Source organism: Dermacentor variabilis, chromosome 2, assembly GCF_050947875.1.
Source record: "Dermacentor variabilis isolate Ectoservices chromosome 2, ASM5094787v1, whole genome shotgun sequence".
In the NCBI taxonomy this organism is placed as follows: domain Eukaryota; kingdom Metazoa; phylum Arthropoda; class Arachnida; order Ixodida; family Ixodidae; genus Dermacentor; species Dermacentor variabilis.
In genome coordinates, this window is record NC_134569.1 from 225540421 (window position 1) to 225564286 (window position 23866).

The 23866-nt window shown below is 47.3% G+C and overlaps 1 protein-coding gene across 1 annotated transcript in view; it reads left to right on the forward strand.

Moving 5' to 3' along the window:
- LOC142573132 (melatonin receptor type 1C-like) overlaps positions 1 to 21638 on the forward strand; it is a 67776-nt gene extending 46138 nt beyond the window's left edge. The window contains exons 4-5 of the mRNA XM_075682666.1: positions 17430 to 17483; positions 20311 to 21638. Of these exons, the coding sequence (XP_075538781.1) occupies positions 17430 to 17483; positions 20311 to 20564 (308 nt within the window). The 3' untranslated portion in view covers positions 20565 to 21638. The remainder of the gene's footprint in view (positions 1 to 17429; positions 17484 to 20310) is intronic.
- Positions 21639 to 23866: the final 2228 nt, after the last annotated feature.

Genomic DNA, 23866 nt, shown 5'->3' on the forward strand with positions numbered 1-23866 from the left:
GAACTTGTCAGTGGTTGCGGAAGGTGTGCCCGTCGAAGCTTTCATTGACACAGGCGCCACCATTTAGATTATTCGGGCAGACTTTTTTTCCCGCCTTCAGAAAGTGATGGCGCTTTATTGCGGTCCGTCTATTCGTGCAGCGACGAACGCCGCTCTTCGTCCCATCACGCAATGTACAGTTCGAGTATTCATTCACGGAATATTCTTCACATTGTTTTTGCTGTGTTTCCAGAGTGTTACCACGAAGTTATTTTAGGATGGGATTTCTTCTCTTCGGCGTGCGCTGCTATCTCTTGTCGTGAGCAACAAGTACACATGAATTCCACTGGTTGTTCTCTTCCTGATTATGAAGAACGCATGCACCTTATCATCTCATCCGATAATGTTTTTTGGCCATCAAGAGAAGAAATTACAAGTGTCAATTCCAGTGACAATCGGGATGGCGACGTTCTCATTCTTCCCTGCGGCCATACAGTTTCTAGAGGAATTCGTATTACTACTGGCCTTGTTCACTTCTCTCACGGCTCTGCATTCCTCACCGCGTTAAACCAAACTACCGAACGTCGACTGCTACCGGTGGATCAAGTGTCACCTGCGCTGTTGACACAAAGCCTGATGCAGTTGTTTCCGTTTCGGCAACAATTGAGAGTCACATCGTCGCCACTCACTGCATCTTCCACACCACTGTCGGCGACCATAAGCCCTGAACATCATACGCAACTTCGCTGCGCTTGCATCTCCATTCCATCAACTCTCCTCAATAACACGCCCTTCGTCTGGTCCACCGATTGTGAAAGTGCCTTTTTGACGCTGAAGCAGGCACTGACGTGTGACCCGGTACTGTGCCATTTTAATCAAAGTGCAGCTACTATCATTCACACTGACGCCAGCAGTCATCGTCTCGGTGCTGTTCTCCTGCAACGTGACGCCACCTTGCGTGAACGTGTCGTTGCTTACGCCAGTTGGACGCTGACCGTTGCTGAAAAAAATTACACAATTACCGAACAAGAGTGCCTTGCTGTTGTTTGGGCAGTGCAACAGTTTAGGCTATACGTCCATGGCCGTTACAGTCGTCACCGACCATAACGCACAGAGAGCACCGACCACTATGCCCGAGAACTGTCAATCCCTGCCGAGGACGAGCCAGAGCTACCGCACCCCGTGACAAGCTACAAAGAAATCACGCAAATGTACAGAAGCGGCAGATGTAGGCTTCCCCGTCCGCATCCGCAACTCAACCGAATGCAGCAAACGATCGTGCGACGCACGCAAGCGGGGCCGCTAGCGCATCCCGTGCTCTTGCACAAGATGTTCCCAACAGAGCATGACACTTCATGCCCTTTTTGCAGACGGTCAAAAGGCACTCTAGCACACATCCTTGCAGAGTGTACTAAGCTCAAGAACCCCCCACCATCCCTACCCCCCTCTCCCCAGCCCCAACCCCCCCCCCCCCCGAGCGATGGGAGACCTTGTTGTCCAGCCCCGACCTACCGACCCAGCTCGCGCTGGCGGCTAGGGGCCAGGAACTGCTGGACGCATATGGGACCTGAGAAGAAGGTTGCACCCCATCTGGTGCCAGCGCGCACCAACCGTCACTAAGGGCTCAGCACAAAAGTTGATTCTCTCTCTCTCTCTCGCAGAAAATGGTCGCTAAAGAAACTATAGGGTCGTCTTGGTCTTTGGCTGATTTGTTTACAAGCGCATAATTTCGATGCTACCTACAGGTCTGGCAAGAGTCCCCAAGACGCAGATGCTTTATCTCGTTGCCCTTTGCGGAGCAATACAGACTCATCATCGCCTAATCGTACTGATGTACAACCCGAGCCCACTTCATCACCCTTGTCCGTCTCAACGCTCGACTGGCTGAAACCTAATCACCGATCTGTCCTTGTTTCCCAGCAACGTGCCCACTCATACTACCGAACTATTCTTGGCCGCATGCAAGGCTCTGCTTTACCTCCGAAGGCCTGACTTTGTTGACAACTTAAACAATTCCAGTTTCACGATGGCGCTTTGCATCGCTACACTTATCTCGTTGATGGCAACAAATGGGTTCCCATCATACCAGGTTCTCTGCAACGTGAGGTGCTTGGAGCATTTCATGATTATCCGACGGCAGGTCACCTCTGATGCCACAAGACATACGACAGAGAACGGAGTCAGTGTTCTTCGGTTGGCCTTTCTTCTGCCGTAGGCAGGTACGTCGCGTCACGCGCTCTTTGTCAATGCTGCAAACGACCTACGACTCCTCCTTCTGGTCTTTTGAAACCCCTTCCTTGTCGCGCTTTTGGGATCATCAGAATAAACTTGTATGGTCCCCTTCCCAACACCTCCAATGGCAATGGCTGGATTGTTACGGCCCTAGAACATCTGGCACGCTGCGCCGAGACAGCCTGTATAGAATCTCGGAGTGCCACTGAAGTCGCCGATTTCTTTTTATGCAACATCCTCTTACGTCACGGAGCTCCGCGCGTTCTCCCGAGCGACCGCCGCAAAGCTTTCCTCTCGTCTATTCTTACCGAAGTTCTGCGCTCTTCAAACACCGTTCACAAGACCACTTCGAATTACCACCCGCAGACGAACGGCTTGACGCAGCGTTTTCATCGTACTCTATCGGATATGATTGCAATGTACACCAGCCCCGACCACACCAACTGGGATTCAATCGTGCCGTTTGTGATATTTGCTTACAATACGGCTGTGCAACACACTACCGGCTTTTCTCCATTTTCCTCGCCTATGGCCGCTCACCTAGTGTAGCCCTGGACATCTCGTTCCTTACGGCTCCCGTTTCCTCAGCAACGTCCTTCTCAGAACAATTTTTGTCTCGTCTCGAAGACTGCCGTCATCGCGCCCGCATTAACACCGACGTCGCTCAGAATGTGCGGAAACATCGCTACGACTCGGCTCGCCATGTTGTCACTTTTTCCCCTGGTGAAGAAGCTCTTCTATGGACTCCCGTTCGTGTTCCCGGTTCATGAGCGAAATTCGCCAGTCGCTTCATTGGACCCTACACGGTCATTGAGCAGACATCTCCGGTTGATTACCGCGTCCCACCCCTTAGAATTTCTTCCCACCACCGTTGCCTTGGTACGGAAATTGTGCATGTATCGCGCTTAAAACCGTACACTCGCCGCGTTTCATCATAATGTCACATGACCAGGCGGCCGCTACCACCGGGGGAGGGAATTACGGTGAGTGCGACCCATGACTGACCCTTCTTCATGTGTACACATCAGCATCACTTGTATAAGTTCTTCATCTGTAATTATCATCACCAGCCACACAGCTTGCTCTTCGTCGTAGCTCGAGATCGGCTGCTTTAAACGGTTTTTTATAATACTAAGTTTTGTTTACCGCTGCATAAGTTAATAATTGTATAAAATATCCATAGTGGTTTTGATGCATTTGCCCCCTCCCCTTATGTAATATACTGAAAGAGGTCTTTAAGGGACAATAAATGATGATAAAAGGTATAGATTAAAGATAGTACAAAGCTACACTCCAACGTCCAGTCACGACGATGAGGAAGTAAATCAGTTTTATGAAGATGTTGAATTAGCGATGAGAAAAGTGCAAACGCGGTATGCAGTAGTAATGGGGGACTTCAATGCAAAAATGGGGAAAAAGCAGGCGGGTGAACAGGCAACTGGCGACTACGGCGTCGATTCTAGAAACGCTAGAGGTGAGATGCTGGTCGAATTCCCAGAAAGGAATTAGCTGAGAATAATGAACACTTTTTTCAGGAAACGTAGCAACAGAAAATGGACCTGGAAAAGCCCTCATGGTGAAACAAGAAATGAAATTGATTCCATACTTTCTGCCGATCCCAGCATAGTGCATGATGTTCAAGTAATAGGTAAGGTAAAATGTAGTGATCATAGGTTAGAGAAAGCTATGATCCACCTCACTTTAAACAGAGAAAGAGTAAAATTGGTCAAGAAAGAACAGGTCAACTTAGAGGCAGTAAGGGTAAACGCAGACAAATTTAGGCTGGTACTTGCAAACAAATATGCAGCCTTAGAACAGAGAGATGGTGATGATGACATAGAGGTAATGAATGAAACCGTAACGAGGCTGGCTTGAGAGGCAGCAATTGAATTAGGAGGCAAGGCACCAAGGCAACCAGTCTCTCAAGTAACAAAGGACCTAATGAAGAACCGACAAAGAATGAAAGTGTCGAACTTAAGAGATAAGATAGAATTAACGGAACTGTCAAAACTGATCAACTAGGCGAAAATAAGTGATATTCGAAACTATAACGTGAGAAAGACTAAAGAAGCCGTAAAAAACGGACGCAGCCAGAAATCAGTGAGAAGGAAACTTGTCATAGGACAAACTAAGTTGTATGCACTAAAAGATAAGCAGGGTAATATCATCAGCAATCTCGAAGTTATAGTAAATGCAGCGGAACAATTCTATACTAAACTTTACAGTACCCAGATGACTCAGGAGCCCTCTATTCAAAACAATAATGAACAGTATACAGAAACTCCTCCTATAACTAGAGATGAGGTCAGAAAGGCCTTGCAAGGCATGAAACGGGGGAAAGCGGCAGGAGAGGGTGGAATAACAGTTGATGTAATCAAAGACGAAGGCAACATAATGCTAGGAAAACTGGCGGCTCTCTAGACGAAGTGTCTATCCACTGCTAGGGTCCCAGAAAACCGGAAGAATGCAAACATTATATTAATCCACAAAAAGGGCGACGTTAAAGAACAAAAAATTATAGGCCCATTAGCTTACTCCCAGTATTATGTAAAATATTTACCAAATAATCTCCAATAGAATAAGGACAACACTGGACTTTAGTCAACCAAGGGAGCAGGCTGGCGTCAGGAAAGGTTCATCATCATCATCATCATCATCATCATCATCATCATCATCATCATCATCATCAGCCTAGTTACGCCCACTGCAGGGCAAAGGCCTCTCCCATACTTCTCCAACTACCCCGGTCATGTACTAATTGTGGCCATGTTGTCCCTGCAAACATCTTAATTTCATCCGCCCACCTAACTTTCTGCCGCCCCCTGCTACGCTTCCCTTCCCTTGGAATCCAGTCCGTAACCCTTAATGACCATCGGTTATCTTCCCTCCTCATTACATGTCCTGCCCATGCCCATTTCTTTTTCTTGATTTCAACTAAGATGTCGTTTACCCGCGTTTGTTGCCTCACCCAATCTGCTCTTTTCTTATCCCTTAACGTTACACCCATCATTATTCTTTCCATAGCTCGTTGCGTCGTCCTCAATTTCAGCAGAACCCTTTTCGTAAGCCTCCAGGTTTCTGCCCCATATGTGAGTACTGGTAACACACAGCTGTTATACACTTTCCTTTTGAGGGATAGTGGCAACCTGCTGTTCATGATTTGAGAATGCCTGCCAAACGCACCCCAGCCCATTCTTATTCTTCTGGTTATTTCATTCTCATGATCCGGATCCGTGGTCACTACCTGCCCTAAGTAGATGTATTCCCTTACCACTTCCAGTGCTTCGCTACCTATCGTAAACTGCTGTTCTCTTCCGAGACTGTTAAACAATACTTTAGTTTTCTGCAAATTAATTTTCAGACCCACCCTTCTGCTTTGCCTCTCCAGGTCAGTGAGCATGCATTGCAATTGGTCTCCTGAGTTACTAAGCAAGGCAATATCATCAGCGAATCGCAAGTTGCTAAGGTATTCTCCATCAACTTTTATCCCCAATTCTTCCCACTCCAGGCCTCTGAATACCTCCTGTAAACATGCTGTGAATAGCATTGGAGATATCGTATCTCCCTGTCTGACGCCTTTCTTTATAGCGATTTTGTTACTTTCTTTGTGGAGGACTACGGTGGCTGTGGAGCCGCTATAGATATCTTCCAGTATTTTTACATATGGCTCATCTACACCCTGATTCCGTAATGCCTCCATGACTGCTGAGGTTTCGACTGAATCAAACGCTTTCTCCTAATCAATGAAAGCTATATATAAGGGTTGGTTATATTCTGCACATTTCTCTATCACTTGATTGACAGTGTGAATATGGTCTATTGTTGAGTAGCCTTTACGGAATCCTGTCTGGTCCTTTGGTTGACAGAAGTCTAAGGTGTTCCTGATTCTATTTGCGATTACCTTAGTAAATACTTTGTAGGCAACGGACAGTAAGCTGATCGGTCTATAATTTTTCAAGTCTTTGGCGTCCCCTTTCTTATGGATTAGGATTATGTTAGCGTTCTTCCAAGATTCCGGTACGCTCGAGGTTATGAGGCATTGCGTATACAGGGTGGCCAGTTTCTCTAGAACAATCTGACCACCATCCTTCAACAAATCTGCTGTTACCTGATCCTCCCCAGCTGCCTTCCCCCTTTGCATAGCTCCTAAGGCTTTCTTTACTTCTTCTGGCGTTACCTGTGGGATTTCGAATTCCTTTAGGCTATTCTCTCTTCCACTATCGTCGTGGGTACCACTGGTACTGTATAAATCTCTATAGAACTCCTCAGCCACTTGAACTATCTCATCCATATTGGTAACGATATTGCCGGCTTTGTCTCTTAACGCACACGTCTGATTCTTGCCTATTCCTAGTTTCTTCTTCACTGTTTTTAGGCTTCCTTCGTTCCTGAGAGCCTGTTCAATTCTATCCATATTATAGTTTCTGATGTCCGCTGTCTTACGCTTGTTGATTAACTTAGAAAGTTCTGCCAGTTCTATTCTAGCTGTAGGGTTGGAGGCTTTCATACATTGGCGTTTCTTGATCAGATCTTTCGTCTCCTGAGATAGCTTACTGGTTTCCTGTATAACGGCGTTACCACCGACTTCTATTGCGCACTCCTTAATGATGCCCATGAGATTGTCGTGCATTGCTGCAACACTAAGGTCCTCTTCCTGAGTTAAAGCCGAGTACCTGTTCTGTAGCTTGATCCGGAATTCCTCTAGTTTCCCTCTTACCGCTAACTCATTGATTGGCTTCTTGTGTACCAGTTTCTTCCGTTCCCTCCTCAAGTCTAGGCTAATTCGAGTTCTTACCATTCTATGGTAACTAAAGCGTACCTTGCCGAGCACGTCTACATCTTGTACTCTACAATGAATCACACTCATGTCATTAACGAGGTTATCGAGAAATCCTCGGAGTACAAGAAACCTCTCTATATGGCTTGGATAGATAACGAAACAGCATTTTATTCAGTAGAGATACCAGCAGTCATAGAGGCATTGCGTAATCAAGGAGTATAGACCGCTTACGTAAATACCTTAGAAAATATTGACAGAGATTCCTCAGCCACCTTAATTCAACACAAGAAAAATAGAAAGATACATATAAAGAAAAGGGTCAGGCAAGGAGACAGGATCTCTGCAATGCTATTCACTGAAAACTGAACACTGCGTGCTTAGTATTCAAACAAGGAAGACTTTGGAGTAAAGATCGACGGCCAGTACCTCAACAACCTTCGGTTTGCCGATGACATTGTTCTTTTAAGCAACAATGCAGACGAGTTACAACAAATGATTCAGGTCCTTAACAGGGAGAGTGTAAGAGTGGGACTGAAGATTAATATGCAGAAGACATAGATAATGATAAATAACCTGGCAAGGGAACAAGAGTTCAAGATCGCAAGTCAGCCTCTAGAGTCTGTGGAGGAGTACGTTTACCTAGGTCAACTAATCACAGGAAACCCGGACCATGAGAAGAAAATTCACAGAAGAATAAAAATGGGTTGGATCGCGCACGTCAGACATCGTGAGTTCCTGAATGGGAGCCTACCGTTATCATTGAAAAGGAACGTATACAATCAGTGCATTTTACCGGTGCTGACATACGGCGCAGAGACTTGGCCGCTGACAAAGAAGCTTGAGAACAAGTTAAGGATCACGCAAAGAGCGATGGAACGAAGAATGCTAGGCATAACTTTAGGAGACAGAAAGAGAGCAGTTTGGATCAGAGAGCAAACGGGCATAGACGATATTCTAATAAACATTAAGAGAAAGAAATGGCGCTGGGCAGGTCATATAATGCGCAGACGAGATAACGGTTGGACCATTAGGGTAACAGAATGGGTACCAAGAGACGGGAAGTGCAGTAGAGGATGGCAGAAGACTAGATGGAGTGACAAAATTAGGATATTTTCGGGTGCTGTTTGGAATCGGTTGGCGCAGGACAGGGGTAATTGTAGATCGCAGGAAGAGGCCTTCGTCCTGCAGTGGACATAAAATAGGCTGCTGCGCTGCTTCTGATGATGATGATGGTGATGATGAAATGACGATGAATGATGTCAACGGCCGTAAAATTAATTTCCTTAGCTGACTTTCAAAGTTTCCTGCTTACTGCAACCCGCCCTTCCAATTGCACACCCCTGCCTTTCAACCTCTGACACCGTGCACACTGCGATTTGCACTTCCTTTGAAACATTCCGCAGGCCGGTAACCCCTTCGGTTATTTGCTCCGCGATCCCTGTCTCCCATTCTTGTAGTACTTCAATCAGTCCGGCCATTATCATCACCAGATGCGTCCCCTCCACTCAGTCCCACGTGTGTTGCTTGGCCTTCGCTATTACTTTCTTAATCGATTTCCCCGCAGAGGCGCTAACCTGAACTTGCTTGCCTGCACTATGAGCTCTATCTTTTCACGGGTTCTACTTTTCGCATGTTTGAACCCCCAGCAAAGACAACTCGATGCTTTTCCTCCTCCTCGCCGCCGAAGTCTGCACCTCGAGCCACGATACCGTCCAACATACCTCCACCCCCCCCCCCCCCCGTCTCATCCTCACCCTTCGCTGTTTTGTGTTCCGCGGCCGGCATGTTAGCGGTAGCCCCTCCTACACCATCGGCGTGGTGGCCTCGGCTATTTTTACCTGTTCTCCATTCGAAGCCAGCCCCGTTCGCCGTGCTCACATCGAAGCGTTCGGAAAACATGATTTCGTTCGAAAAACCTGTTATCTAACCAACTTGCCCAATAAAAAAAAAAAACTTCATTAATATCGAAGCGTTCACCATTGCTTTGGTGAGTGGCGCTCCTCAGCTTCAGTTTTACGTTGGCTAGCTTACCTTCTACCATCTTCCTCTGGTTCTGTTCGCTCTTGAGTTCCTTTTTTAGTTTTCCAAACCGCTTAGCTAGCTCATCTTTTTCCTACTCTAGACGGTCTAGTCACGCTCCTAACGCGCACGGCCTACAGATAAAAACTGCCCCGTTTGCTTCCCTTGCTTATTCAAACCATGGCCCGCCGTGCTTTCTCAGTGGCTATGGTGTTAGGCTGCTGAGCACGAGGTCGCGGGATCGAATCCCGGCCACGGCGGTCGCGTTTCGATGGGGGCGAAAACCCCCGTGTACTTAGATTTAGGTGCACGTTAAAGAACCCCAGGTGGTCGGAAATTTCCGGATTCCTCCACTACGGCATGCCTCATAATCAGAAAGTGGTTTTGGCACGTAAAACCCCATAAATTAATTTTTTTTATTCATACCGTGTTTCTTCCAACGCTTAGGAAGCGTCCCACCCAGAACAACGCATGTCTGGGTTACTCCTAGTAGTCACCATGATATTGCACTACGAAGTGCAGATGTAGCCTTTCTTGTAGCAAAAATTTAAATGATTCGTTACCTAGGTTTATGTCACCAAAAAGACAAAACAACTGAGAAGCATGAAGCAAAATGTACAAGTTTTTTTTTTATCTAACCCCAATTTTTTCAAGATTGCCTTTGGCAGATGACGCAATTCTAGCCCTTGATCTAAATGAGTCGTTTGAGGCGGCCATTACTTCTACAAGAAATGAAAAAGCTCAACTGAAAAAAAATAAAATAATTACGCTGATTACCTTTTTTATTAATTGCATTACGCCAGATATTTCAAACTACGAACTATAGCTGGTGAGTTCGCATGGCGTATCCACTCGGAACGAATTCTCTGGACCGCACCAGTTCCGAGATAATAATTTTGAATGTGACCTTCGAAATGCATTGGTGTTCCAGTTACTTTTGTGCTTCTGACCTTAAAACAGCGATTTCTTGAAGATGGAAATGGAACGCAAATGCATTTCGTCCGACAATTTGAACATTGATATCTCGGAACTGTTGCTGTCCAAAGAATTCGTTCCAAGTCGATACGCCGTGCGAATCAGCAGCTATAATTCGTAAATTGAAATATGTGGCGCAAATTAATTAAAAGTTAATGAGAGCTATTAAGCCAAATATTCAAGTGAACGTTTTGATTTCTCGTAGAGGTAATGGCCGCCTCATCGAGTAGTTTAGATCAAGAGTTAGAATAGTGCTATCTGCCATATGCAATCTTAAAAAAATTGGTGCAGCTAACTAAAAAAAAAAAAGAACCCCGTGTATATAGGTTGGTTGGTTAATCGAGCACTTCTAACAACTAAATGAGCAAAAAAAAATCAAAGAAAGATACCGCTTTCGCGTGCAACTCCTGCAGCGCTGAGAAGGCACTTCGCATCGGCAGCTGTGTTCCCTTCGTCGTCACTTGAGAGAATGACCCGTGCTGCAGCGCCAAACAAATGGTGCGTAACAGCGCCACACTATAGCCGCTAAGCCACCACGGCGGGTGGCCTTAACGTGCAGCTCAATAGAACCTGATTTAAGACACTTGAATTTAAATACATGGCCGTGTTATTTTTTGCAGTTCGCTCCCATCGAAACCTGGTCGTGGCGGCCAGGAATCGCACCTGATACTTCGTTTTCATACATAGGCACCGAGTTACCGAAGAGGGAGCTCAAAAGCTAAAGCTCATTTAAAGAATACCTCATTTGTCCCAGGCGACACGACACTAATCAAAGGCGACAATTTATACTTTTCTCACGTTAGAAAACCAGAATGCCAGTGGCCGACCAATTGAAAGTCGTGTGAGCAGCGCTGCTCGACACGATTTTTTGTAGGAGCGCGTGCAGTGCTTAAGTTTGTTTTCACCCAACTGGCGAACGCTAAAATTTGAGGGTCCTTTGGAGAGTTTTGTTCTCGATTGCGATGTAGAAAATGATATATATCCGAGTCCTGCTACAGACTTTACCTTGCTTCGCTTTCTCGAAGATCGAAATTTCACGGATTCGCTAACTGTCACGTGCTTTTCTCCCTGTCAGTTTCTTGGCGGTAACTCATTACTGCAGCTCGCGTATTGCCGAATCGTTTGGCAGCCGCTACAGCACGCAGTTATCAGTTGCGCACCGGAGCACTTAAGCGTGATGGTGTACCTTGTTTGGCCACAGAGAGTCTCTGACTATTAAAGTGATAGCGTTAAGGGCCCCGTGTCCCAGAAAATGTGGTGTCAGCGTCCCGCGCCGGCGTCCCCGTGAGCGAAAATTCCTGCATATATTTAAGTACATGTAAATGTCGCACCTTGCTATATGACGTGTGGTACACGCGGGTTATATTGGCGCACTATTTTGTAACTAAACTTGCAAAGCTATTCCCCAGAATTTTGAGAATGATAGCCTACAGACCACTGTCATGAAACATAATACCGACAGCACATGTGTTATGGTAAACTTTCCAGACTGAAATATTAAGAATGCGAAACAATAGCATAAACCAGAAAATCAAGTATTTTTTGGTGCCGCTGTGCACAACCTCTCGAATCGGCCCCCGCAAGAGACTGCGTTTCTACCAGAAAGCTCGCCTTGGTAATAGCGTTCGTCGCCAGCGTTTCCCGGTAAACATTACGGTTACATAAGCTGCGGGTGCTGGGAAGCGTGAGATGCAGTCAGGGATTTTTGAATGGTATCGCGTTCCACTTTTAAAGAAGAAGCTCAAGCGTCCTCCAATTTTTTGACATAATTAACGAGCAGCAGCAAACACAGTACAAGGAAAAGCGGGTAGTGAGGGTTCAGGCTAAAGAAGGGACAAGCGCAATGCCCAAGTGCTGACACTCAGGCCACGATCTCTAAGTACTAGTGCAAGCACTTCTTTAGCACATTGGTGCTGCAGAAACATCCATTGAGCGCTGCTTGAACAACATGGTATTGCCACTGTCAGATACACCCCGTAAAAATTTAAAGATTGTGTGTGTAACAGCGTCCTTCTCATGGACACCCAACAAGACAAAAATGGACAGGAATATGGAGAACTGTAGTGAATAGCAGTGGTAGAGCAAGAAGTGTAGCTGGAGCCAACTTTTTATCAAGCGGACTTCTCGTTGTCAGGGCACGAACCTGAGAAAGAGAATGGGCTGACTGACTTTGGGAACGTAGAAAACAAAAAGTCTGAAGGCGGCGCACACAGCAATCCGATACTAAGTTTTGTCCAATGGTGAGCAAAGTGCAATCCCTAGCCGTAAGTATGAGGACTATGTTTTATTTTGAGTCGAAGCATCTGCCAGTTTTGGCAGCTCGTTTTCGTTAAGCACTTTCGAAATAAGTAGAATGTACACGTGATATTGTGTAGAATGAAAAAAGCGTTACCTTAAAAAAAGGGAACATCGTAAAATATTAAGAGACGACGGCGTTCCAGTTTATGTCACACAACTACCGTACTAACTAAAAAGACAAAGCTGTATGATATGCCACCAAACAATATAACATTTCAATTACTTATTGGAGATGGATGTGTTAACGAAATCCCAACGAAGATATCGCAACACGCGTGTAATATTTGCTTGTTTGAACGAGGCGCGTGGGCGCCATCACTCGAGAAAAGAGCAGGAAGAACAAACTAGGCTCGCGCTGTGAATCTAGCCCGGTCAGCGCTGCAACCGCTCTTGCAAATATAGCCTGTAAATAGTTGCTCGTCTTACTGACTCGTCATTCGCGTAACATTGTGGTGGAGGTAGAACGTTCCCTGTCCTCGCCATAGAGATCTGAAGCGGCTGCACCATAGTCTTCTCAGCCATGGCTTCCGATGGAACCACCCCGTCACCACCTACATCTGCGGCGCCTACCACAAGGTACGTTACCGTTCCTAGTCTCCGTGATCCTGAGACATTCTCCGCCCAAAATGACGTTGACGTTGACGACTGGCTCAGCATGTATGAGCGTGTTACCCATAGCCACCACTGGGACCGTACGATCATGCTTGCCAATGTGATCTATCTGGATGGGACGACAAACCGATCTGCTTCCGCTGCCACCGCATTGGTCATGTATCCCGCCACTGCCGCACCACCTGAATGCCACCATACTGGAGCTCATTCCTTGCTCCTCGCCTATACGCCGATGCTCGCCGTTATTCACCTCGCCGTCTGTACCCTACTTCTAATGCCCCTGAAAGCCGCTCCTCAGTGCGATCGCCGTCGCCTCAACGTCGTCGCTCACCGTCACCCCAGCCTCGCCGGTTTTCCTCACCAAACCGACGGACGGAAAACTAGGCCATGCAGCTCCTGGAGGTAATGCTGCATCACGTTCTTCCGGTCCAAATCCTCCGTTGACGCTCCTCACCAACACGAACCTAGTTGAAGAAGACACAGATGGTTTTCCGTTGACGGCATTAATTGATACTGGAGCCTAAGTATCCCTAATGAGCACTAACCTATGTCGTCGCCCCAAAAAAGTTCTTACGCTTGCCATCACTCGAGCCGTACGCGTCGCCAATGGCGCCACTGTTGCCGTCAGGGGTATGTGCACTGCTGGCATAGGAATTGCTGGCCGCCAAGGTCCAGTCTTGTTCACCGTGCTGACCAGTTGCCCTCATGACCGAATTTTCGCGCTCGATTTTCTGAAGACGCATTCTGCCCTCATGGACTGTGCCACCGGTACGCTGTGCCTAGAGCTTCTGACGTTCGCCCCGAACAACCGAACACTCTCTGCACTACAGCGTTTGTTCGCTTGCGTCAAGAAGCCCTAACCTTTCTTCAATTGGCCTCAACGGCAACCGTGCCTGATGGCGACTATGTGGTCGCACCTCTTCGTGACGTCCTCCTGGCGCGCGACATCTGTCTGGCCCACTCCATCGTAACCCTTGCCGCTAATAGGATGCGTCTCACCGTTATCAATTTTGGGTTGACGAAGCAAGTGTTACCTGAAGGCATAGCGGTGGCCATGCTCCGGTCAGTGACAGATGACCACGTCACTGCTTTTGCAGCCGACGCGTCTCCAAATCCTCCTGATTACCCGCAGGATGCCTTGAACCTCGACGGCCCATTACGACCCATGGTCACTCCGGACCTCACATCTCACCAAGCAGCCTCCCTATATCGCCTTTTGCTTTCCTACCGCGACATATTTGACATTGACAATCGATCATTTGGTCAGACGTCCCTTGTTAAGCATCGGATAAACACTGGTGATGCTGCTCCCATTCACCGCCGACCGCATCGCGTGTGAATGGCAGAGCGGCAAGTTATTCAGCAGGAAGCAAACAAGATGCTCGCTAGAGGCATTGTTGAGCCTTCGTCTAGCCACTGCGCGTCGCCGGTCGTGCTCGGCAAAAAGAGATACGGCACGTGGCGTTTCGGCGTTGATTACCGCCATCTAAACCGAATTACTAAAAAGGACGTTTACCCTGTCCCACGAATTGACGACGCTCTTGATTGTCTTCACGGTGCCAAACACATTTCGTCCATCGACCTTCGATCTCGTTATTGGCAGATTTATGTCGATGAGCAAGACCAAGAAAAGACCGCTTTCGTCACACCAGATGGCCTCTACCAATTTAAGGATATGCCGTTCGGGTTATGCAATGCCCCCTGCTCTGTCTGCTTCTCTGCTCCCTGACTCTCTGCTTCAAGGTTTCAAATGGTCAACTTGCCTTTGTTACCTCGACGACGTCCTTGTGTCCTCTCCTACAGTTGAGACACACCTTGAGCGCGTCTCGCAGCTATCCTTGACGTCTTCCGCGTGGCTGGGCTCCAATTAAACTCATCGAAGTGCCACTACGGGCGCCGACAAATTACAGTGCTAGGCCACCTCGTCGATGCTTCCGGAGTACAACCCGACCCGAAGAAGGTTCGATCGGTACCGGCTTTTCCTGTACCTCAGTCTGTCAAAGACGTCTGAAGTTTTGTGGGGCTTCGTTCTTATTACGACGGTTCGTGAAAGATTTCGCAGCAATCGCTCGACCACTCACATAATTTCTAAACGTAAGACGTGCCTTTTACATGGGGTTCCCCTCAAGCTGCCGCATTTTCAAGCTTTATCGCGATTCTTATCAATCCACCCGTCTTGGCCCACTGTAACCCGTTCGCACCTACAGAGGTCCGAACCGATGCGAGTGCTTATGGGATCGGTGCCGTCTTATCGGAACGCCAACACAGACACGTCCGCGTTATAGCCTACGCTAGCCGGCTCCTGACAACTGCAGACCGCAACTATTCGATTACCGCGCGCGAATGTCTTGCTCTCGCCTGGGCTGCTTCAATGTTCCGCCATATCTATATGGCAAGCACTTCTCAGTAATCACAGACAATCATGCGCTCTGTTGGCTTTCGTCGCTCAAGGATCCTACTGGCCGGCACGGTCGTTAGGCCCTACCACTAAAGAATATCCCTACACAGTGAATTACAATTCGGGATGCCAACACCAGGACGCAGATTGCCTCTTTCCCTACCCAGTCGAAGACGCGACGTCTACGTCTGGTACTGACGCCCACGCCTGTGTTATCTCTGTTTTTCCACTGCTCCATGTCGCCGACCAACAGCGCCATGACCCCTCCTAGTGTATCATCATTGAACGCCTGAAATCGTCACTTGCCGACAGTTCCCTTCGCTTATTCACACTTCAAGATGGCGTGCTCTACCACCACAACGTTCACCCCGACGGCCCTGCATTACTCCTTGTGAGCCCTAAACAGCTTCGCTCGGCTGTTGTCCACGAACTTCACGATCTCCCCACTGCCGGTCACCTGGGTGTGTCACGTATCTACGACCGGATCCGCCGATGCTTCTTTTGGTCAGGGCTTGCTCGCTCAGTTTGAAGATACGTAGCTACTTGTGAGAAATGCCAGCGATGCAAGACGCCATCGACGCTCCCTGCTGGCTACCTTCAACCACACGACATTCCTGCGGAACCATTATTTCGGGTTGGTTTGGACTTACTTGGCCCTTTTCTCCTTTCTACCTCTGCGAAAAGGTGGATCGCTGTGGCCACGGATTACAACACGCGCTACGTCATCACCCGAGCGCTTCCTATAAGTTGCGCCACAGATGTCGCCGATTTTCTTCTACGCGACCTGATTTTATTACATGGAACTCAGCAACAACATTTCACTGACCGCGGCCAGACATTCATATCAAAAGTTATCGCGGACATCCTGCAGTCCTGTGCCACGAGGCACAAGCTATCCACGTCATACCATCCGCAAAAATAGCCTCACGGAGCGTCTCAATCGCACTATCACAGACATGCTCGTGAAATATGTCTCTTCAGACCACACTGACTGGAATCTCGCTCTATTGCTTCTCACATTTGCTTATAATTCCTCGCGCCATGACATAGCCGGTTATTCCCCATTTTTCCTTCTGTTCGGCCGAGAACCAGCGCTGCCCCTCGACACAACCCCACGCGGCACCGAGCAGTGACTATGCATTTGACGCCATCGCCCGCTGTCTCCACGCAAGGGAAATTGCCCGTGACCACTTTCTGAAATCCCAATACAGTCAAAGGCGTTTGTACGATCAGAGACACTGAGACGTGCACTTCCCGCCTGGTTCTTCGGTGCTTCTATGGTCTCCGTCACGTCAGGCCGGCCTGTCAGAAAAACTGCTGTCTCTTTACACGTTACACGACGGAAGCAGTATCACCCTCATAGTGATGATATTTAGACGCTCTGGGACGTCGCTTCATCCGCCAGGGTATTATGCTACACGCGTGTGATATTTGCTTGTTTGAAAGAGGCGCGTGCGCGCCAAATACTCGAACAAAGGGAGGAAGAAGAAACTGGGCTCGCGCTGTGAATCTAGCCCGGTCAGCGCTGCAACCGCTGTTGTAAATATAACCTGTAAATAGTTGCTCGTCTGACTCGTCCTTTGCGTAACAATATTCAGGGCCATGAGACTTGCGGCAGGACAACACTCTCATTTCATTATTTATCGGAACAATTTCAATGCATCTTTTATGATCCAGGAACTTCGGCAAAGTAGAATGATAAGCCCTCGAAGTAGCCGTGGCGCTGATCTATGTAGATTTTACGGTATTAGCTTTCCGCCATAGAAGAATACAGATGCGCTCATAATCTCGTGGACAGCATAAAATGTGATACTTCATTGTTATAGACACCAACACAACAACCGATGCCTACAATCAACAAGAGCCAATACCGTTGAAAAAAAGTATAAAACAAGTAGAAGCGCCTTGAAGACAGAGCCGCGAAGTCAGTTAAGTGAGTCACCAGGGCGTCTCATTGACCCGTATGAAAATCAGCTTGGTTTTTCTTCTCATTTTTTGTCGCTCAGCTTGATTCAGCTGCATATATCATGGAGCTAATTTATGCGTGTATTGCATGGTTTTCGGAAGTATAAGCGCACAGGTGCGTTCCCAGCTCATCTTCAGAGGTTTGAATGACCTTATTGCCCTTGTCTGCAGGAAGCGCTGCCCACAAATCCTGCAGCTCTCAACCCAAGCCTGGGGATGATATACGTAAGTAGGTTTGAGTGTATTGGAAGCACACAATCCTTATAGCAATTGTTTTAGATGGCTGAGCTAGGCTCACATAGACGCATTCATAGCGCCGAGATTTGCAGTTGTCGTGAATGTCTTCTTAATACAGAGGAGCGAATTATCTTTTACAGTGCATGAAATAGAGATCTGGATCTGTCACAACCAAGATAATTCTTTAAACTACTAAGTTCGATAACCCATCAATGCTAGCATAGAATCACCGGAGCAAATTTAGCCGGCGGTGCGCGACTATTACGTATGTCCGTTGAAGAACCAGTCTTCTGGGGCAGCATTTCGATAAGAAGTTTTTTAATTAAATGTGTTCACCACACACATTCTGTGTCATTGTTGCAGGTACTCATAAAATTCGCGGACGTATTTCGCACATTTTTCATAAAGTAATTAGGAACAGGTATGTACCCAAATAATGTAGTAAGCAATGCTTCACGTTATGAAAATGTCGCAGTTTCACCCGAAAGGAGAAGCATTTATAGCGATAGGATATTATCAGACAACTCCACGGTGGTTCTTTGTTTTCTAGGCCGTGTAAACTACAGTAGTCTTTGACTTACCAACTAAACAAGCATGTTGTCACGCGCGCACACACAGGCAAAACATGAACAGATATCGCTCTATGACCGCGAGCCCTCTCTGGAACAACGTTGGCAGGGTGAGGAGCGCCGGCAGTGGGGAGTGCGTGCGTGCGTGCTTGTCCTAAAGAGAACATGCTGTTCTTTAGCTCTCTTCAACATTTGAACTGTGCTGTGTCTCCAAAAGTTAACTTATGCGATCGACGACACGCGCAACCATGGCCGTGCTAGAGAGGAAGATCCGCTGGAAGCCATCGCCTTTCTCGGCTCGCACTCGCAATATGCTTGGAACATGACAGTGATGCGTGAAGTTCGCCTGGAGCGTGCATATAGTTACTAATGCAATGAGAAACCGGATCATCTACACGTGTCAAAATTCCATCATCAAGGGAACACAGACCATGACATTAGCCGATAAAAGGAGAAATAAATAAAAAGTCACTGATAGCGATGGCAGAATCACATAAAGCTGAAAGCGTAATTCGTTAATGCAGCGTACGGGTTCAAAAGCAATACGACACTGGCCATGTCGTTTATACATATAGTGTTCTTGTTTTTCCTTGTAGGAAAAAATTCGCTATTTCGCACGAAAGGAGAAGCGTCGATTGCGATAGCAAATTAGTTGACAGCTATATGAACTAAGTAGAGTAGTTTTACCGCCAGTAGAAACTTGTCAAGATTCGCTTACTAACTAAATTTACAAGCATCTTGTCACGTGCGCACAAGCAAACATGAACACATCTCACTCGATGACCGTGGAAACTCGCTGTCGAAACCCTACAGTGAGGAAGCGTGGCAGCAGCAGCGAGAGAATTGACCTTCGTACTGTCTCTCCGTTGAACACGAACTAAGCAGCAACAACACAGCGCACACGAGGCTATCAGGACTCGGCACTTGCCCCATCGCAGATTTCCTTTAAGATAGGACCCGCGAGGCCACTCCAAGCAGCCACTGCCCGAAGAGCACGCCCCGCCCCCCGCCCTTGGTGCCTTGCGCGGGTCTAAAGACGGCGCGCTTCCTCCCCGCTTTCTTCCCTTGCGCGAGCGAGATTGGGCCCCAATCGTCTGCTCAACCTCGTTTGCTTTCACTCGCGCACACAGCACATGACGCACGGTGACGATGTTATTGCCTTTGAACTTTATATGGAACATCACGGCGACGGCAACGGCACAAATGCGCATGGAGTGGCGATATAATTGCTATCGCAATAAAAAGATTCTAGAAAAACGATCCCAAGTCGTAAGCCGGGAATGTTTCGCTTTCAGCAACGGTCTTAGGAAGCGTTCTTTGTTAGCGTTGTGTCTATTTCCCATGATTTTGGCAAGGTTCTATCCCCCATCTTGTGAAGGGCGCTTGTTTCTCTGTTTATGAGCGTTTTTGAATTTATCGAATACAATAAGAAGTCAAATTCGCTGGGCAGAGCCGCTAACTGTAGGCTGCTAGTGGAGTAATCCTGCATTCACAGAAAAAAGGTTCTGCGCATTAGAAAGCTGAGCCAGTATTTCGCAACGTAGGATTTGATTTTCCATTTTTTTCTTCTCATAAGCCGTGCTGACGATTCCTGTGCGAACCGTGACACAGCAGAGTTTTGTGATTCGGGTACACGCCGGAAAGTGAAAACTGTTCAGTGCACTGAAATTCGCTTTCTCATATCGGGCATGATTGATAAGACTGGATAACACCTAAATTTTACGAAATAAAAACGTGCATAGCGAGGAGCCCTACATTTAACTGCATTGCAAGATGGCAGAAGGTTATTTTCTTATAACAGTTACTTTCAGTAGATCACATCCGTGACCTTCTCGTAATCGGGCTGATTACTATCGCGGGTGACGGCCGTTCAAACGCCAGTCAATGAGTAAATTATATTAGCCAAGTTACCAGGGGCCGTGTTCAACTGTATACTCTTAGGGACCGTATTCAGGGACCGCATACGATCGCGGCTGTAATCAGTGATGGTAACTAGTGCGATTACGAGAGAGTTGCGGATCCGCTCAGCCACCTACTGAAAGCCACTAATATCAGAAAATAAATTTCTGTCAGCTTGCAATGCAGCTAAATGAAGCACTCTTTTCTACGCATGTTCTTCTTTCGTGATATTTAGGTGTAATCCAGCGTTGTCAATCACTGGCACCACTAGCAAGCGAATTTCAGTGCACTGAAGAGTTTTCACTTTCTGGCATTCACTTATTATTTACTTGCCGTAATTCACGCAGAGGCAAGCGGTAGCGGCGCTAGGGCCTCTGTGCACCGGCACAAGACGAAGCGGTTTCTGTCGCAGACCAGCTGGCTCAGCCTTCCTGGTCGTAAGGGAGGCTCGGACGTATCTGGCCACCAGAGCGGGTCGTCGAACTCAGCACAGAAACAGGCTGACGCCATCGCGGAGGGTTCTGAGGAAGCTGCTGGACCTGCTGCTGCCGCTTCTGGAACCGATGACGTTACATCAGCCATCGCCGTCGAGCGCGTGTAGATATTGGCAAAGCCTGGCAGGGTGGGAGAGGGCAATAGGTGAAAAGGGAGGTAGGGCAGGCGGAATCACGGTACACATATTTTGCGGGGAGGGGGGTTGCATGGGGAGGGTGGCACGCAAGTATTTGTGGTACACTGTGAGCGCACTTCACCACTGGTCAGGCTTCACGATATACGGGCCTAAAATTATAGCCTTTCGCAGGGTGCAAGAGAGGGGCACGTGAACCTTCATGGCATTTTTGTGTATACTAGCTCACTCAGACCTTCGGTATCACTCGAAAATATTTTTTTTCTTCGCCATGATTGACGCAAGATGGCTGCCGGAAGGTCATTGAGGCTTAAGCTGAGGGCGAGATAAGTTAGAAAGGTGTCCATAAGTTGTGTAGGGCAAAGGGCACAATGTGACCGTGCTAACCGAATTGTGTATAACTGAAAGAGTGCGAAGAACTGTATATAATATCTAGTATATCCAAGCATCTGTAAACTTTCATTGTGACCGTTCATTTCACGTTTAACTACATGTTAAAATATATAGTGAAAAATAGGGTGCTTTCCTGCAACGCTGGTCTTTTTTGTATATTCACGTAAACATTGCGTTGTAAATTAAAGGACTGCGCGGAATTCAAGACAAGGGCGTTGTGCTTGTCCGTGTCTCTTACTACGTCCTTGTCTTGTAATCTTTGCAGTCCATTTATTTCCTCACAGTATTAGCCAACTGTAATATATAATCAATATTATGTAATAAATATGTGTTGTTAGCGGCAATGGAAAACTTAGCTCTAAAAAGCAACGGTGACAGTAGTAGTTTAAAAGTGACTCAAAATGCTCAAGAAATATGGCGGGCATTATATATTACGTATGGCTATTTAGCGATATTTTCATGTTCTTCTCAGTTCGTTGTACAGATTGTTGTGCTGCAACTTGTGGATTTATACTTTACCTTTCACTTATTCTTTATTCATTTTGTCTCCACGTTCTTTTCCTTAATGTCCTTGCACAAAGCAGTGTAAACATACATTTCTGTTGTGAAGTGTACTTTCCTAATTATATCGGAAATAAAGTCCTGAAATGCCTACTTTCCTTCTTGCTAAGCCAATACGCCGTGACGCTTCAATGGCAGCCACTCACACTTGTTTCGCTGTCGCCTTACCAAGGTTTTATTGCGAATTCCTCTCGTAATGATGTACAACAAGACGGACGCCGACCGAGCACTTCATTGCACAAGAGTCCGGGAAAATCATTCAAAGGTGCGAGCTGATGAGGAATACGCCCAGGCACATCCTGTTGTTGTTGTTGTTGTTGTTGTGGCCTGTGATGCGTGTGGCTCCTACCCACGATGGGGGATTCGCCGAGAGATGGGTGGATTATTCGAAATTATTATGGAGCATAATATTCCTAATAGCTATTGAAATAGCATTGAATAGCGCATAATTACCTGTTAAATAAAATCAGGAAGGTAATATTGAATGGGTAATAATTACCTTAAATGTAAAAACAAAAATAAAGGAATTTAGCAGGGCATTCGTTTGTCTGTGCCTCGGTTTGGCGTGTCATCGTTATCGTCGTCAGATGTCTCGCCTAACAGGAACTCGCGCTATAGGGATTAATGTCACTTTCATGAGGTTTCACCAACATCCCCCGTCACACCTTCATGCCCCCGTCCCACTGTGCAGAGTAGCAGGCCAGAGCGCGCTAGCTCCGACCGACCTCTCTGCTTTCTTTCAAGTAAATTATCTCTCTCACGAGGTTCTGCGTGACTCAGCAGCGCACACGTCGGCTGGGGACACTTTCAGCCGACTGCTTTGACGCACTCAGTGCCCAGGCCCGCGAAGACTCTGGAGTTATCGATGGCGAATATTCCCCCTGAACAAAACTTACCTTTGCTCGCCAACGTACGCCATCGTGGTCGATAACCGTCACAGGACATGTTCGTTGCTGAGATGCGCTGCGCGTTTGTTATCATGAAGCATCGTTTTCTTTTGCTGACTCATGAAATTTTTCTTACACCGACTCCTACAACGCGTGGGATCGACGTGCTTATCTTAAAGCGAAACTTTCTGCGGTCCTTCTTCCCACTTTTCGGTTGCTGGTTGCTACCGTTTGCTTTTTGCACAACTTTGGCCACTGGTCATCGGCCACTGGCAGTGTCGGGTGCTGGCTGTTGCCTGCTGGCTCCCGGCAGCAGTCTTGCGCAATTGCCATTTGCAGACTAGCACCGAATATACTGAAAAGCGAAGTAGCCGGTGTGCCAGATGGTGTACGCAAGCGCAGAGGCGATCTAAATTAAAACCATACTTTCCTCATTATATCTTCGCCGTGATTCCATAGTCGTCCGGGTATAGTACAGACAAGATACCGGATATTGTCTGCTGCCATCGCCGTGTCATCATCCTGGCATCGTCATTTCTTTGCCGTCTTTGGTTGACCACATGCCATCTTTGTAATTTTGTCGTCGTCACGCTATTATCATGCTGTCTTCACGCCGTCGTGCAGTAGTCGACAGGCTGTTTGCGTCTTGCTGCTGTATTCATTCCGTCGTGATCATGTTGGGGCCCTCAAGTTGTCGTGGTTACGCCGTAATTATCCCGCCGTCTTCACTCTGCATTAGTCCGTGTGTCCTCGTCACTCCCGTCGTGGTTCCGCCGTTCATCCATCCACCATCATCATTCATTGTCATCATCATCAGCCTGGTTACGCCCACTGCAGGGCAAAGGCCTCTCCCATACTGCTCCAACTACCCCGGTCATGTACTAATTGTGACCATGTTGTGCCTGCAAACTTCTTAATCTCATCCGTCCACCCAACTTTCTGCCGTTCCCTGCTACGCTTCCCCTCCCTTGGAATCCAGTTCGTAATCCTTAATCGGTTATCTTCGCTCCTCATTACATGTCCTGCCCTTGCTGATTTCTTTTTCTTGATTTCAACTAAGATGTCATTAACTCGCGTTTGATACCTCACCCAATCTGCTCTTTTCTTAACCCTTAACGTTACACCTATCATTCTTCTTTGCATAGCTCGTTGCGTCGTCCTCAATTTAAGTAGAACCCTTTTAGTAAGCCTCCAGGTTTCTGCCCCGTACGTGAGTGCTGGTAAGACACAGCAGTAACGACATCATCATTATGCTGTCGTTGCTCACTTTGTAATTATCACTAAATCGTCGTTGTTCCGTCGTAGTTGCTCCTTTTGCCATTCTATTCTTACGCATTCATCGTCATCCCTTTCTCAAGCGTAGTCATGACACCTTCGTAACAATGCAGTCGACGGCATGCTTTCATCGCCATGCAGCGGTGATCATTCCGTAGT